Genomic DNA, 16,349 nt, shown 5'->3' on the forward strand with positions numbered 1-16,349 from the left:
GATTTACATGGTGATATCTGTTCTATTCTCGTGTGTTTTTGTGGATTTTTTTTGTTTTTTTTCCCCCCTCTCATTGTGGATTCTCCACATTTCAGTGCCTTGAGCGTGGAGATCCCTCCCTCGAGGCACATGTGGAAGACTTCCTCGACTTTGCTCATCAGTTGAAATTCCCTGACAACTGCCTTTGTTCTTTTCTTGGGACTCAACATTGCAACAAACACTCAGTTGTCCAGGGAGGGTCCTCAAGGAAGCTTCATTGGGTGCTGGTATCCTGTATCCAGCTGGTATCCAGCCCCACTCCAAATCCAGTGCCTAGCTAGATACCACCTCCCCTTGTGAGGAGCAGCAGAATGAGCCAACTACAGACAACGAGTCTGAGTCCCCCTCCGCCACGATTTGTGAGCCAGTGCCAATGGGAGCGACCGAACAGAACATCACCTTGGAGCAAGAGCTGCGTATGTCTGACCAGGTCAGGTGTGTGAGCCGACTGCACCATCCATTGCCATGGGAGTCTTTGTGGAATATGGAAGTGAGCGCCCCCAACCCTCCCGCACTGAGAGTGAGCATCTACTGGACTTAATGAACATTTGTTTTGTGTTTTAAAAAAAGAGGATTCCCTACCTCCTTTGATTCTGCCTGAATCCGAATCATCTTCTTCAGACCTGTTGGCCCCTCCCAGCTTCTCTCTTCCACTTCCTCTCCAAACTGGTCCAATGGATTTAATGTGTTCTATTAGTCTCTTTAGTCTCCTCTCCTCAGCGACTTCTGCAACCCAGTCATCTTTTTCTCCCATCAGCCCCTCAGTACCACCTCAGTGTCCTCTCAGTGGTGTGGCTCCGCCCTTTCTCAGGCTCCACCTCTGCCTTCCAGATCACTACTTGCATCTCAGGGGGGTAATCGCTCTGTCACTGGCGCCAAGGTCTTCGCCTGTGTGGTCTCCAAGGTCATCGTCACCTCCACTCGTCCCTAAGGTGGCGTCAGAACTCTCTCCACCATGGGAGGACCCTCCAGCAACACCGACATCGATCACAGTTTTGGCTGTTACCTGGCTCGCATCCCATCTGTCCCCGCTCAAAGCCATTCCTCGGATCACACCACCTGCAACACCCAGGACTTTCAGTATGATCCCTCTTCTGGACTCTCATCCTCCCCCTGAGCTTCCTCCTCCAGACTTGATTTTATATATAAAAATAAATTATTATTTTATTATTCTATAGGTGCATGATATATGGATTTTATGGATAAGTATAAATTTTGTACTTCATCTGCATGATTTATTTTTACATTCAGCTTTGCAAAACATTACACAAAACAAATAATGACAAATAAATATACAATATAAGAATTCCAAATATTAAAGCTGCAGTCCACAGTTTTTCTTCTTTGTCGCCATCTCTGTTTGAAATCTGCAATTGCAGTCATCCACAGAATTATCAACTTTACTTTAGTTGTTCTTCAACATCCTCGACACAGCACAGCTCGGATGAACACAATGTTTGAGGAAACTGTGAGGCTGTCAATCACCACACCGGTGTGGAAACTGGCAATCACAGATTATTCTATTTTCACCGAAAAATGTCATCTGAACAAGTAAGAAACATCCACTTTTGTTCTGGTTCTGAAATTGCAGTAATCACTGCTGAAATCTAACAATTACTTATAAGTTATCATATCTCGCAAAACCGTGCAAATGATACTTTTTTCTGAAATTGTTAATGTTAACAATTTTAGCATTGCGTGACTACATGTAATGTCCTTCTGATATGTATACTTTTTTTGCATGGGTCCGGTTGCAGTCTCTTTTTTTCTGTAGCCACTCCAAACTCCGAACAAAGTCTTTTGCATTTTACAGTGGTTAAATCCATTGTCACTGGTGTTTGTTGTTTGAACCTTTCTGGTTTATCAAATGGATAGTTATATAAAGTGCAGTGAGAAAAGATTATAAATTCCACCTCCAACATCCTCACACGCAACATAGCCTACTAGCCGAGACTCCTTCTTTATGTGTACAGATGTGACGTAATGACTCAATATAGCCTTCTAGCCGAGACTCCTCCTTTATGTTTACAGATGTGACGTAATGATGCAAAGACATGCTCGAATCTCCCGTGGAAATCCACCAGTACCACTGGAATACATTGGTACATTAATGAAAACATTATTACAAGTTTACAGTGCCTCTTTGAATCGAGCTACGGCAACCAGATAGTGCTGAACACTGGCTGGTTATGTATTTTGCCGTATGCAGAGCTATGGACTGCAGCTTTAAGATTCTGTGTTATATTAGGCTAGATAAGGCACAGGTGTGACTCAGTTTTGGGGGTGCTGGTTCTTAAAACTTGTTCTGGCCCTGTCCAGGGCTAGTTAATGCATGGTTCTTGTTTTGGATTGAGATCTGGGCCACCCAAAGCTGGCTGTGTGGACAGGAATTGGGCCAAAGAAAAATTGCTATGTGGGCACTGTCAAGAATGATAATTAATGGCGTCAAGGCAGTTTTCCAGGCATCCTCAAACTAAAGCAAAGAGCACCCTCAGGTAATACTGTTATAATATCATATTGGCGAAAAAGATTAGTAGAAAATAGTGCGTATTTGTGTTTGCACTCATGTCAATTTTTTCAGTTTGCAGTGTTTTGAGTATTTGCTAAGAAACTTAAGTTATGAGAACTTTCACATTTCAAATATGAAATTTGAATTGTAAGCTTTTTGAACAGCTTTGGAAAATTTGATGTTTTCCCATTTAAAGAGATAAGAGTTGCATGACTTCTACCGGAGAGGCATTTCAGAGTTGGCTGTCGAGTGAAATGACTGGTCTTAAAAAGGCATCAGTTCTGAGTCATGCATGCATTCCCCCTGTTCATTCATTCATTGTTCCAATGGCACATTCATTACCGCTAATGCCGTAAACTAAGTAGCAGAGTGTATTCATAGAATTGAAATGATTGTAACTGTGTAAATCAAGTATTAAAACCAAGCGTTGTGTTTTACAGTTATGCATTCCATGCAGAAATAAATGACAAAGCATTTAAGCAGGAGCGATTACATTGTCATGTTTATACAGCAGGAGCAAGCATTTAGATGTGCTGTGAGAATACAGCAACAAAGCATTGTGGACTTGAGAAAATGTTTAATTTGTACACATATTCAAACTTAATAGATTAGAAGAAAGAAAGTCATACAGATTTGGAAAGACATGAGAATGAGGAATTTATGTAATCATTAAGTTTTTTTGTGTTAAATATAATGGCAAAAATTAAACAATTAAAATCGGTTTAATCAAGTGAAGAGTCTGTCTCGAAACAATTGCTTCATAGATCTCAACATGTCTCTCAACATTTTTACAATAATAATGCACTAATGTATCCTACATCCAAAACACCAACACAATCCAAAACAAACAACAAATAAAAAAGCTTACCCCCTTAACAAATGCTTCCCCCCTTACTTAACTCAGTCAGATTTCCAAACAGAAGTTTTTGTTGTTGTTGTAGTTCCACAGGGTCTAGTGGCACACTCCACGCTTGCACTGAGACTTGTTTAGCTCTCTGCAGAGAGAGGTCTTTGACCCCCACACCAGATTGTTTAGAGTATGTCATGGAGAGGACACGTGACATGTATGCTAAGATTATCAACCACTTAGTAAATGCTGTTCTTGAGGAGTAACAGACCTGCAGCCTAAAAGTCTGTCATCTCTGCTCATCTCTGAGTACTGCAGATTTGTGCTTCATGAAATATATTATCTGAAAATACCCAGTATAATATTTCTTGATTCATGTGGATATATAAAGATAATTAAAATATTTTTCTTAGTAATTTAAGACTGTATGATGTAGCTGTAAATAATGTTAGTCACCTTCATACAAAGGCTTCGTCTAATGAAGCCTTTAGTGCTTAACTGGGTTAAATTGTTAGGCTGTTTTTGCTGTGTTACGTTACAAGTGTGTCAAGGCTACGAGACAAAGGGGACATGGGATTGCATTGTGTGAATACCTTATTCCTTATTTATAGGTGAAGCTAAGTTAATGTCAAGGACACATAATCAAGGTTACAAACTCATCACACTTTTGTTTGGGCTGATGTAACAATTTAACCCTTTTTAGTTGATGAATAATTTGGCAAACATTATCAAAAAGCAAGAAGTTTGAGTAACATCCACTACATCCACGGTGATATCCATGGTTAGTCTGCAGATTTGCACAATGCATGTGTGTCCCCTTGTTTCATTATAAGGTCTTTCATGGGCCAGAACGGTTTTGGTTACTATTGCAATCTCCGTTCCTTGACGGAAGGAACGAGACGTGTTGTCGAATGCTGACAATAGGGGTCACACTAAAAGGAGCAGGCATGCATCCACTCATTCAGGTTTGTGCTGAGTGTGGACCCGGTCCCTGTGGAAAATGGCACAATTGCTGAACTGATTTATGAGGTAACCAGATGCGAGAAAGACCAATACAGAGACCATATCTTACCCAAAGGGGAGAATAATGTGGAAAATACATCACATCAACTCCGTGGTGGATTTGCACATTTATGCATGGACTGGCAAGGGCCATAGACTGTGAAAGAATATTGTGTGTAATATTGACTTATTTTCAATGTTTTGACCCATGGGTAATATTCTATTCTAATAAATAAGCTGCCAAAATACCAGTCAAATTTCACAAATCTTGGTTCACAAATCAAGTGCTTGAAGTTTTTCAGGTACAGAAATTGAATAATGACATGCAAAATAACATAGCATAATCTTCACTGTATAAATTCAATATACATTAATACTTGTTAAAGCTACAGAAGTTATTCACTCAAGACCAGTGAATGATTTTTTTCTTTTCTTTCTTTGACTTCAATGACCCAGACAGCAGCAGGTAGGCTATATTAGGCTAATGTCACATTAAGACCAAATGAAATATATTGCATCCAACGTATTGACGTAGTGACTGGGACAAATCAGACAAATTATTATTTGTTACATGTAACAAATAAGTTTTAAAGCTTATTAGTAATGAACCATCGCCCGAAAAGAGGTCTCAGTCGCCAGGGCTACCATCAGATAAGATTTTTATTTATTAAAAAAAATCTGATAAGCATAGAATACACATAAATCCTTACACAGATACATTTTTCTATAAATGAACATGCATATGGACAGGACAGCATCGACTGTTTATTGTCTCTTGTATTGTATTTTGTTCTATGCCTGCCTTATGATAGAATTATTAAATAATGTCCTTTCCCTTCTGCTGGCCTCCGTAATAGACGAAGAGCTGATCTGAGGTCCTGAGGTTTCTTGTTCTGTCCACGTATAGGCACAGAGTGCGGACCGGACAGAGAAAAGCCAGGGCTAGGTCTGCCTCCTCTGAAGGCAGCGCTTGCAGGTTCACCACCTAGTCCCAGAAGGGAGTGGTAGTAACCTTTGGCACATATCCGGGCCGAGGTCTCGGGATCACGTGAGAGTTAGCCAAGTTCTAGGCACGATTCGTCAAACCAAAAATGCGTGCAGATCCCCTACCCTGTTGATGGAGGCCAATGCAACCAGGAGTACTGTTTTACAGGGCAGAATGTTTAACTCAGTTGACTGCAAAGTCTCAAAGGGTGGTCTCTGAAGAGTCGAAAGGACCAGAGACAAATCCCAAGAGGGTGTAGAGAGCAGGCGAGGAGGATTTAGTCTCCTCGCCCCTGTCAGGAATCTGACGATCAGGTCGTGCTTTCCCAACGACTTACCTTTAACTGCATTGTGATGTGCAGCAATAGCGGCAACATACACTTTAAGGGTGGAGGGAGATAGCCTTCGCTCTAACCCATGTTCGGGGGTTTTCCTCCTGGGGAATGTAAGCAACACTACATGTCTTAATCAATACAGCGGCACAGTCAATGTATATCATATGAAGTCATTGAGCGGTGGGAGGGCTGGTTAGTATAGACCGCACTACAATACATTACTGAAAAGAGTGGCTTAGTGTTTATATAGTAATGCGTCATGATCCCATGGAGGCTTAGGTTGCATGCTCGGCTATTTGTACGGCAGCTCATGTCCGGCTGGGAGCTCGATGGATCCCACATAGGCGTTGCAAATCTTTTTGATTTCTCGCTGAAATGCTGAATAGGGAGCGGTGAAGAGGCATCATCCACTTGAGTCAATGACTTGACGGCAAAAAAGAAAGACTTCTGACTTGCGTTGTGTGAAGGAGAATGATTCTAAGGATATGTCATTCTGCGCTACCTTATATAGGGAGTGATCCCACCCCTGATTCATGCTCTGGAACATCATTGGCCATTGCAATGCAACAGCGTTGTTCCAATCAGGGTTCAGTATTTCTTGGAGAAATGTGATTCCCCACAGTGTTAGTTCTGACGAAATGTTGAGAGACCAATATTGAAAGGGAACACCACAAACTTTGTTTCCAAAGAGGAATACTGCCAATTTACACAAAGCTCTATAAATGAAAGGTTACATCAATGTTAACTAATTTTACAAAACAAACATACAATACTTACATCATGTAAAATACATCTTCATGACATTAAAGCAGAATAAGAAAACATCACATACAATTTAATTGTGTTTACAGCAGAATAAAGGCCAGGAATATCCACTTATAGTCTCATTATAAAAAGCATTGGGGTGCAAGTCAATTTGGTTATGCACACATATAAATAAAATTACATATTGCTAGAAATCCATCCCTTTATATACTGCTTTTGTTTGTGTGCTAGTTATTTACTTTTCATTCTGTATGTATATTATGTACATTTTAATATTATTCTATTTACATGTAAAAACGTGTATTGAGAATTCAGTACAAAGTAATGGTGTCTGAGAAATGGTGTCAATTTTCAGATCTCAAGTTTTTAAATTTGTGATTATCCTATGTCTGTAACAAAAGACTGTCCTCAAATGATTCTAATTCATAACCCAAAAACTTGATTAGTCTCCCTGGTAGAGGAAGAGAATTGATTCGCCTCAGTCTGGAAATTCCCATTCGCTGGCGAATCTTGAGTCTGCAGAGATGCATCAGTGTGCAAGGAAGAACTGAAATAGAGAGGTTTCAGTTTTTCATTTTATTTCCAATTGTTTGAAAAATCTATTTAATTGCACATCAATAATTTTAGGTTCTGCAAATGAAGAGATTAGAAATAATGTCTTACCTGATTTTTCTTTAATATGGGCCCATTCTTTGTTGCTTTCTAGGTACTCAGTTATTCTAGAGCAGAGTTTAACATTACCCACATAGTCAAGCATCGTGTTTATGATGGGTCCCGCCAATTTGCCGACTGAGGGAGGAGAGATTATCTCACAAAACTGTAAAAAAAAAAAAAAATTCAAATAAAATTAATTTGATTTGACAGAAAATAGTAAAGTTATACAACTGAATATAGAGTATAATAAATTTAATAATAAGATTAAATTCTATATTTTATTTACTATATATTTTTTATACTTATATATACTTATATTTTTTATATTTATATTATATTTATTTATTATGTTATTTATTATGAACCAATTATTTAAATTTACAGACAGTTTTATTCTAAATGTTTTAAAAATGTGTAAAATGTCTCGGTTATGTATGGTAACCCTCATTCCCTGAGTAGGGAACGGAGACATCTCATCGGAGGAGTTTCCAATGAATTGGGATCATGCTAGGGAGACCAATTGCCTTTGAATGAATTGAAACGAGCCAATGAATATTGCCATGCTGGACTTGCATTTCGCGCCTCACCTGTCAGTGAAGCCCGAACTCCAGGTACAATTTGTCGACCGAAAATGCCTGCAGATCCCCCTACAAACTGAATTGCATAGCCGAGCCGGATGATACGGATGAGGCAGCTGGACGACCTCGGAAGCACTAGCCAGGCTCCGAGAAACCGTACCAACGAGCCGCCCCGGAACACTAGCGTACACGCGGAGGGGCAGCGAGGTGGAAGAGAGGGGTCTGGGTGTGTGTTGCAACACTTACCTGCTTCCACCAGGGGGCAAGCGGCAGGAAAGGACCATCTTTCTCTGGGGCGTTCGGCTGCTGGCTGTCCCGAGGTGAAGGAAGGAGGGGAAATGCGCCTCCTTGGCCAGAGACAGATGAGAGTGACGAGTTCATGGCGGCGTCACTGACATCTGAGTGCTGGGGCGAGCGGGATGAGAAGTGTAAAAAAGGAAAAAGAAGATTCTCCACCTGGCCCTTCTCCCGGGGAAGGATGGATGCAGAGGCACCCACCCAAAGAGCACTCACTGTGTCTCTCTCGTCTCAGAGTCACTCACCTCTCCTCTTGCTGGGGGGCCTAGATGAACTAAAAACGGGCTGTACACCTCTCTTGCGGCCGGCACCCTGCTGCTTAGCTGGCTGCTGCTTGGGCTAGGCAGGGGTTGAGGCAACGACAGGAGGGCGCCCTCGGCGACGACTCGACGAGCAGCCGGAGGTGACGGGGCAGCCACAGCCTGTCCCTGGGGCATGATCTACAGTATTTGATCACCTTCGGCTACTTCTGAGTGGCGGAAAACTGTTGGCCCTAGCGCCATAGCTCTCCACCGCATCGCAGAAGAGGCCACCCTGTGATATGGGGGAGTTTAGGAACCTGCTCTTGTCCGACTCCTTCATATCCATGAGCGTGAGCCATAGGTGTCGCTCCTGGACCACAAGATTGCATCGCCACAGACTGTTTCACTGGGGGATGCCTTCGTATACCTTCACTGCCCCGCCATCAAGAGTGGTGTGGGAGGAAGAAAGAGTCGATCTGTGTCTGGTCACCAGAGGGGCCGTCCACGATCTCGTCAACTCCTCATGAACCTCCGGGAAGAAAGGAACCGGGGTAGAGAACCAGCCCGGGCCACCCCGAGAAACCAATCTTCGAGCCAAGAAGGTTCGGGACACGGTGGAGGGTTCCACACAAGCCCGACCTTCTCAGCCGCCCGGGCGAGCATAAGAGTAATTTCTGGGTCTGGCTCGGACAACACTACTACACCCGAGGAGGGCAGTGCAACCAAGTCATGATCTGAGCTGACTCGTCTCCCTCCAATGCAGCGATCGACATCTGATCCTCCGGTGGACTCATTCACAAACGCCGCCTCAACGTGCGTGTGGCCCAAGCATGAGAGGCAGTGATCATGACTCTCAGCCGGAGGCAGAAGTTGACCGCATCCAGAAACGCACGGGTGAAACGTCATTCTGAAAAGGATGCGATCTTCACTCGTGAGGCTCTTTTCCCCGAAAAAATGCTCTCTCTATTGTGCTGAAGCACACAGGGATAACCGCGGCAACACAGTGGAGAAACTGCAAGCCCGCTGTGCGCACTCAACCGAATACCAGCAGTGACAACAGCTCTTTGAAAAAAAGGCAGATCGCATGCAGCAGCAGCAGTTGGTAGCTGGGAGATCGTGAAGATCGCTGAAGCCCCATCACACCAACACGACTCATTGAGCGTAAAGATAATCACTAATCTTAAAGCTCATCACTCAGAGGACACAACCGGTTGGCTCCGAAGCTAAAAGCATATGTGTGTGGCAGGCGGGGCACGGAATGCAAGCCCTGCATGCCAATATTCATTGGCTTGTTTTAATTCACTCTGAGGCAATTAGTCTCAATAGGGTGGTCCCAATTCGTTGGAACATTTTTCGAGGGAACATTTTTTTTTTAAATAAAGCGAAATCATCTTAAAAAAAATCTGTACCTGTACACAGTAATCTGATGTTTCTTCATTCAAACAATATATTCTTTCACGGCCATTCTGTTTTATAGGGGGATGAGGATTACTGCCATATTGACAGTTAAAACATGATAGTGCATCACAGCCATTGTCCAGTAGATACTTCATCATCACCGTGTGCCTAATACAGATAGCCAAAACCGCTGGGAAGTTGGTGGGATGAGTTGGCAGTAGAGCATTGACATTAGCACCATGCTGTACCAGTAAGGCCACCATTTCCATACTTCCTTTCCTCGCAGCCACTAGCAGGGTGTTGAAAATGTCCAGGTTGGGGTTAGCACCTGCTTCTAACAACATTGTAGCTGCCTCAATGTTCCTGTTTACCACGGCTGAGTACAGAGCTGTGATGCGACGATCTTCATACATTTTTGACCAGTCATCTGACAGCGTGGCATTGACGTCAAATCCACCCTCAATCAACATTTCTAGAACATCATCTCTGTTACGTTCAGCAGCAAAATGAAGAGGACTAATGCCGGAGGATTTCACTTTGGCCATGTTAGTTCTTGGGATTAGCATGGCAACAATGCTGAGGAAGATGAGGAAGAGAGAAATTTATTTCTTCATGAATATAATTCTTCAATGCCATTTTCAATATAATCAATAACTGAGATGCCAGTTATGTTTGTATGAAATGGGCATGCATTTGTGGCGTGATAGGAGACACATGAAAGTAGAGCCAGTTACAGATGAGTGGACTTATATATTGCTGTGGACAATGGTGAGTATTATAGAGTGCAGTGGGCTACAAGAAGAAAAAATCCCATTCATTTACTCCATAGGGAAATTTTGATTTCTGAGCTCCAAGGCTATTAATCAATGGTATATGCTTTTGTTAAAGTGATCAGTTCTCATTATTTCAACTTATTTTTGTCAAACAGCCATGTTCAGCAGTGGAATTCCTGGTGGAAAAACTACATTGATTGAACATTGCATGATTCTGCAAAGAAAGCTCCACCGATCAGATATCAAATTTACGTCATCTCAAAAGCTGTGTAATAAAGATAAATATGGGATGTACTTATATTTAGTAGGCCTACTAACCTCTCATGACCATTCTTTGCTGCAACATGAATAGGAAGTAATCCAGCTTTGTTGGCTTTGTTAACATCAGCTCTTTTCTTCAAGAGGATCTCAACAACTTTATCATGACCATTCTTAGAAGCCTCAAACAATGCGGTTGCACCATCATTTGCCTGGGTATTAATATTACCTCCTAAAGAATAGGTAAATTGGTAAATGGTAATAGATAAAGTAAGTAAGAGATTTTTTCTCTTGTCGTACTTTACAAAAATTCTTACCTTTACAAATTAGGAAGTTAAGCACGTCGACAGCATCACACTGAGCAGTTGTAAACAGGCTGTCAATGCCATAAACATTTTTGGCCAAGAGCTTTGCCCCTGCTTGTATCAATATCTTACAAATCTCTAACTTCTTGTTCCTCGCTGCTTCATGTAGTGGAGTGCCACCTTGAATACAGGCTTTGGATGGTAAAGCTCCAAATCTCAAAAGAAGCTCCACAATCTCTTCATTAGGTTTCTCACATGCTGTAAAAAAAACAACATGATGGTTCAGACCTCTTTCTGGTCATTTGTGCAGTTGTTGAGAGATATCATGCTAAAAATATGTTTACCTTTGTACAGTGGTGTCTCCCACTGGTTATTTGCAATGTTAGGATCGGCTCCTTGCTCTAAGAGGTGCAATACACAAGAAACATGTTTGCAACCCACTGCCAAAAGGAGCGGTGTCTGACCTGTGTTTGTCCGTTTGTTGATTGTATCTGGTCTGGCTGTGGGAGAGATAGGATACAACTGTGATTTTGAAGAATGAGATTCTGGACTGGAAACGAATCTAAATTGATTCATTCATCACCTTTGAGCAAAATCTTAAGGCACTCGATATGGCCATAGTATGCAGCCTCATGAAGCGGTAACCAGCCGTCTTGATTGGGTTCACTGAGATTTTTAGATTCGGAATGAATGATTTCTTGTAGAGTCATTGCATCTCCTTTCAAAATGGCTGAGAGAAAAGGGTCTATATCACTGAAAGAACACAAATAAGAGAATCTTAAGAATAGGTCTGTTATCTCAATTGATGAGATCAATCCATGAGCATGATGTTGCTTTTCACTATTGACCTATTTTCGTAAGTCACACTGTTAGGCCAGTAGGTGGCAACAAGTGAGTCTTTCGTTTTAAAACCAATGATTAATTCATGAAGAAAACATTAAAGTGTGTGGATCATTTATGCATTTTTGAAGAGAAAAGATGAACAAATGAATGGAAATATTGTGTCTGAAATGTAAGTTACTCAATATTAATTGAATTCATGTACAAAAGCAACATTGCAATTGTGCTGTTGGTCTTAAAGGGTTAGTTCACCCAAAAATGAAAATTAAGTCATTAATTACTCACCCCCATGCTGTACCAACCCCGTAAGACCTTCGTTCATCTTCGGAACACAAATGAAGATATTTTTGATTAAATTTGAGAGCTGTCTCACTACCACATTGGCTGCCTAAGGGACTGGCTCTTGACGGCCCAGAAAGTCAATGACAGCTCTCAAATTTAATAAAAAATATCTTCATTTGTGTTCCGAAGATGAACGAAGGTCTTACGGGGTTGGTACAGCATGGGGGTGAGTAATTAAAGACTTAATTTTCATTTTTGGGTTAACTAACCCTTTAATATCAGTAATAAGTTCCTGCTAGTCCGAACAACAGCACACACACAAATTGAATGAGATCTTTCCTGCTACTCACTTCACATTCTCCACTTTGACCTGCAGGTTTCCATTGTGCCTTGTCCAGGCAATCACATTGCTTTTGTCCTTACTGAGGCAATGATATTGAACATATCTGCTTATTTGCGTACATGTGATTTCACTGAAAGGATGGCAGCAATAAAGTTTTATTATATAGAAACTTAAAAGTGATTTTTTTTGTATGCAATTGTTTACTTGAACCAAAGTTGTGCATAACAAGATGAGAAAAAAAAAAACAATCACCTGGATGGGTTTGCTGAGTTAGGGTTAAATGATGGTTGTTGTGTACGGACAGCTGGCTCTGTGTGGGCATGCAGTTGTCGATTTTGCCATGGAGTTAAATTTACATCAGCTAGACTTCGTTCAATAGCCAACTGTAGCAACTGTTCCTCAGACATGTGTGCATACGCACTGTAGTCGTCTTCATTTGCTGTCCTTGAAACAGCCATGGCTGCTGCCATTTTACACCTGTGATAGTAAAATGCTCAGATTTTAACCCCGAAAAAAATTCAAATAATGTTGACCTAGTTTTAATCAATCAGACACACAGTCAAGACAAATTAGCTTCAAAATACCAGGTTAATAACATCATTTTTTTTCTCATGAAAAAATAAATAAATAAATAAACATTACATGTATTCATTTAGCAGACGTTTTTATCCAAAGCAACTTACAAACGAGAACAATAGAAGCAGTAAAAAAAATAAAAAATAAAAAATGTACACAAGTTCCTTTATATCTTAGGTTTCATTATATCCTCATCAACATTATATTTCACTTCTATTATCATTGAGAAGTCCACCTACCTTTCTGCAGAATATCAACAATTATTGTGTTCATGTGGTTCTCCTCCTTCTTCTGTACGGCAGTTGCTGCTGCTTGCTTTATGCAGAGCCTGATTTCACGTCACGATGTAAACAAAACTGTTAATCTTATAAATATATCTGCCAGGCTAGCATGTGATTCAGTCTAGCATGTCTGGCCTAGATGTGACATGATCATCTCTGCTTATGGGCCAAGAAACGGGAAGAGCAGAAGAACTAGTATCGTATTGGTTGACTTTGATTTGAAACTGGTAAAATCACCTTTTCCCTGAACAAGAAAACAACATTTAACCACAAATTTAATTTCAACTTATGTTTTCTAAATATGTTTTCTTCTTAGGTGAAATAATTTGTATATGTAGATTGTATTTGAACATTATACTCAATAACAAATTGTGCTGTAAAGATTTACATTGTGTCCTATGATGACCACTATACAGATTTCTACATGCATTATTTACAAATTTACTGTCACATTTCTTAATGCGTATGTATTAGTATGCGGTCTATCCCTGAGTGACCCTATTTTCAGAGACAGCTGTCTCTGAACGCTTCAATGTGCTAGAAACCTCTCTGTGACTCTGTAAACATCTCAGATGGACACTCACCTCCTGTTCTATGACTCATGCGTTTTAATCTGTAGCCTAGTGGTGGGGCAATGAAGGTATCAGCTTCAAAACAGTGCAAGTAATGAAATCTGAAGGTAGATGTTGTTTATAAATCATATTTCGGACCGTCTTTTGACCCAAACATGTAGTTCTGTCTGTTTATTGATGGAATTCAAAATTATTGGTGTTATATTGGCTATTACTTAAGGCAGCAAGAATAGTCTGAATGTATGCAAGTGCTTTTCATTGTATTATGTCCATGCTCAAAGTTTATCCTTCAGCATTTGTTTACTGTGTACCTTACTCCAGTTATATCACATCAAATGCACATGATTATATTTTCTTTATGTTATGAACAGCAGCAATGCTATTTTCCATTTTAATTTGCTTTTCTTTTTTATCTTAGGATGCCCATCCCGAGGTAACTTGAGTGTGCGTCAGCTATACCCAGCCTCTTACGAAAACTTAGATGACCCAACACCCGTGAAGAGATGGCGCCAACTCTTGCGAGGACTTCAGATGATGCAAACTCTAAATTTTCCATATTTATAATCATGTCCACAACTCGCAATAATTCCTTCAAAGAGCTAAGTGTTTCTGCCATAAATTATACATTGTTAGCTAACTGGGTGATTTGAATATGTAGGCCAACATTTCTGAAATTACTTGGACATAGCCACCTCTTATAATATATATATACCGGTATCACTCTAAATGTATGTAGACACATGCATTTTCTTTAAAGCTGCTTTGAAACAATATGTAGTGTGAAAAGCGCTATACAAATACAAATGTGAATTGAGCTGAATGATGGGGAAAATTATATATTAATTCATTTAATTAAAAAAGTAATTTATTTGTTCAAAATAGGATTACTATTTTGAATTTATAAATTATTGAAATCAACTAATACACTAAAAAATGCTGGGTGGTTTCACCCATGGTTTGGTCAAATATGGAGACTTGATTGGATTTGTCCATATTTGACCCAACCATTGGTTGAAACAACCCAGGAATTTAGCTTCAGCTTGTTGTTGTTTGATTTGCAGGTTGAAATGATAGTAAACAGCTTTAGTGCATGAAATTAATTGTACAGACTCCTGCTTCTTTCTAATGAATACAATCAGTACATTGGCACCACCATGTGGTCAAAATATGTCAAACATCCAAATCTTTACCTGTAATATTAAAGGAATAGTTCACCCAAAAATTCTGTCATCATTTACAAATCCTCATCTTGTTCCAAAACTGTATGAGTTTATTTCTTCTGTTTCTTCTGAAGATATTTTGAAAAATGTTGGTATCCAGACTCTGTCTTGACGGTAGCCATAGAAATATTTTTTACTACTATGGAAGTCAATGACTACCATCAAATGTCTGGTTACCAACATTCTTCAAAATATCTTCTTTTGTGTTCAACAGATTTAAATAAACTCATACAGGGTTGGAACAACATGAGGATGACTAAATGATGACAGAATTTTTTTTTTTTTTTTATTCACACTCATTATTCTCTTATTTCCAGTACTAATATTACAGAACTCCCCGTATAATAAGCAAGCTTTTTCATACACATCTAAACTAAATATTGGATTTATGGAAGTCAAAATTATATTAAAAAGACTAAATCAACCTGAGAGAACTCAACCAATTCAGGTATAAATAGCTCCTTAACAATAACTCCACATTTACACTATTTACAAAATAGTTTGCAATAAAATAATGTTTGCCATGCATTTTTCTGGTTACAACAACATTTTATTAAAATTGGATGAATAATTCGAGTCACTGATTGTCAGTGAGGATCTTCCTTTGCAAGAAGTAAGAGAAGCTTAGACATATCGTGAAGTCATGACATTTAGTTTGATATATTCAGATAGACATTCAGATATCTGAGATGGCACATGTTGAGAGGGGTATGTTGTACTGTTGACTTGTCAGTCTAGCAGTGATATGAGAAACTTAGGTCAGGGGGAGGATGCATGGATTCTTTGGGATCCCAGTGGTAGGGAGACTTACCCTTTCCAGCTGACCTGATATGACCTGTTATCCAAGAGAGATATTGATAGTGAAGATCACTGGAGGTCAAAGTAAAATGTAGTTCCTTCCAATTTGCTTGTAGTAACATGTGCTTATAAATAGGTCTGTTAACATGGTTTTAAAGTTGTTAATAGTGTTTTTTATATACTTTATGTCAAGTCACCTTTATTTATATAGCGCTTTTTTCAATACAGATTGTATCAAAGCAGCTTCACAGTGCTAACATGAAAATAATACAACACAGATCAAAAATATTGTTGAATGTCCCCAACTAAGCAAGCCAAAAGCCAACAGTGGCAAGGAACCAAAACTCCATCAGGTTACTGAATGGAGAAAAAAACCTAGGGAGATCCCAGGCTCAGTCAGGGGCCAGTTCTTCTCTGGCCAACGAATTTCCATCTGTTTGGAAGTCGAATC

General features: G+C 40.0%; 1 protein-coding gene and 1 long non-coding RNA gene across 2 annotated transcripts in view; one reads left to right on the top strand and one right to left on the bottom strand.

Moving 5' to 3' along the window:
- LOC120494021 (uncharacterized) overlaps nt 1-15,353 on the top strand; it is a 28,702-nt gene extending 13,349 nt beyond the window's left edge. Inside the window, exon 3 of the long non-coding RNA XR_016146025.1 lies at nt 14,299-15,353. This is a non-coding gene — a long non-coding RNA (uncharacterized LOC120494021). The remainder of the gene's footprint in view (nt 1-14,298) is intronic.
- asb2a.2 (ankyrin repeat and SOCS box containing 2a, tandem duplicate 2) lies at nt 5,053-12,965 on the bottom strand. The gene is made up of 9 exons (XM_039693094.2): nt 12,704-12,965; nt 12,459-12,581; nt 11,570-11,739; nt 11,331-11,486; nt 10,999-11,244; nt 10,742-10,913; nt 9,662-10,226; nt 7,145-7,298; nt 5,053-7,028 (listed from the first exon to the last, which is right to left on the bottom strand). Exons 1-9 carry the CDS (start codon nt 12,919-12,921, stop codon nt 6,865-6,867), a joined length of 1,968 nt encoding a protein of 655 aa, XP_039549028.2. The 5' UTR covers nt 12,922-12,965; the 3' UTR covers nt 5,053-6,864.
- Nucleotides 15,354-16,349: the final 996 nt, after the last annotated feature.

The sequence above is a fragment of the Pimephales promelas genome, chromosome 13 (assembly GCF_988280905.1).
Source record: "Pimephales promelas chromosome 13, fPimPro1.hap1.1, whole genome shotgun sequence".
In the NCBI taxonomy this organism is placed as follows: Eukaryota; Metazoa; Chordata; class Actinopteri; order Cypriniformes; family Leuciscidae; genus Pimephales; species Pimephales promelas.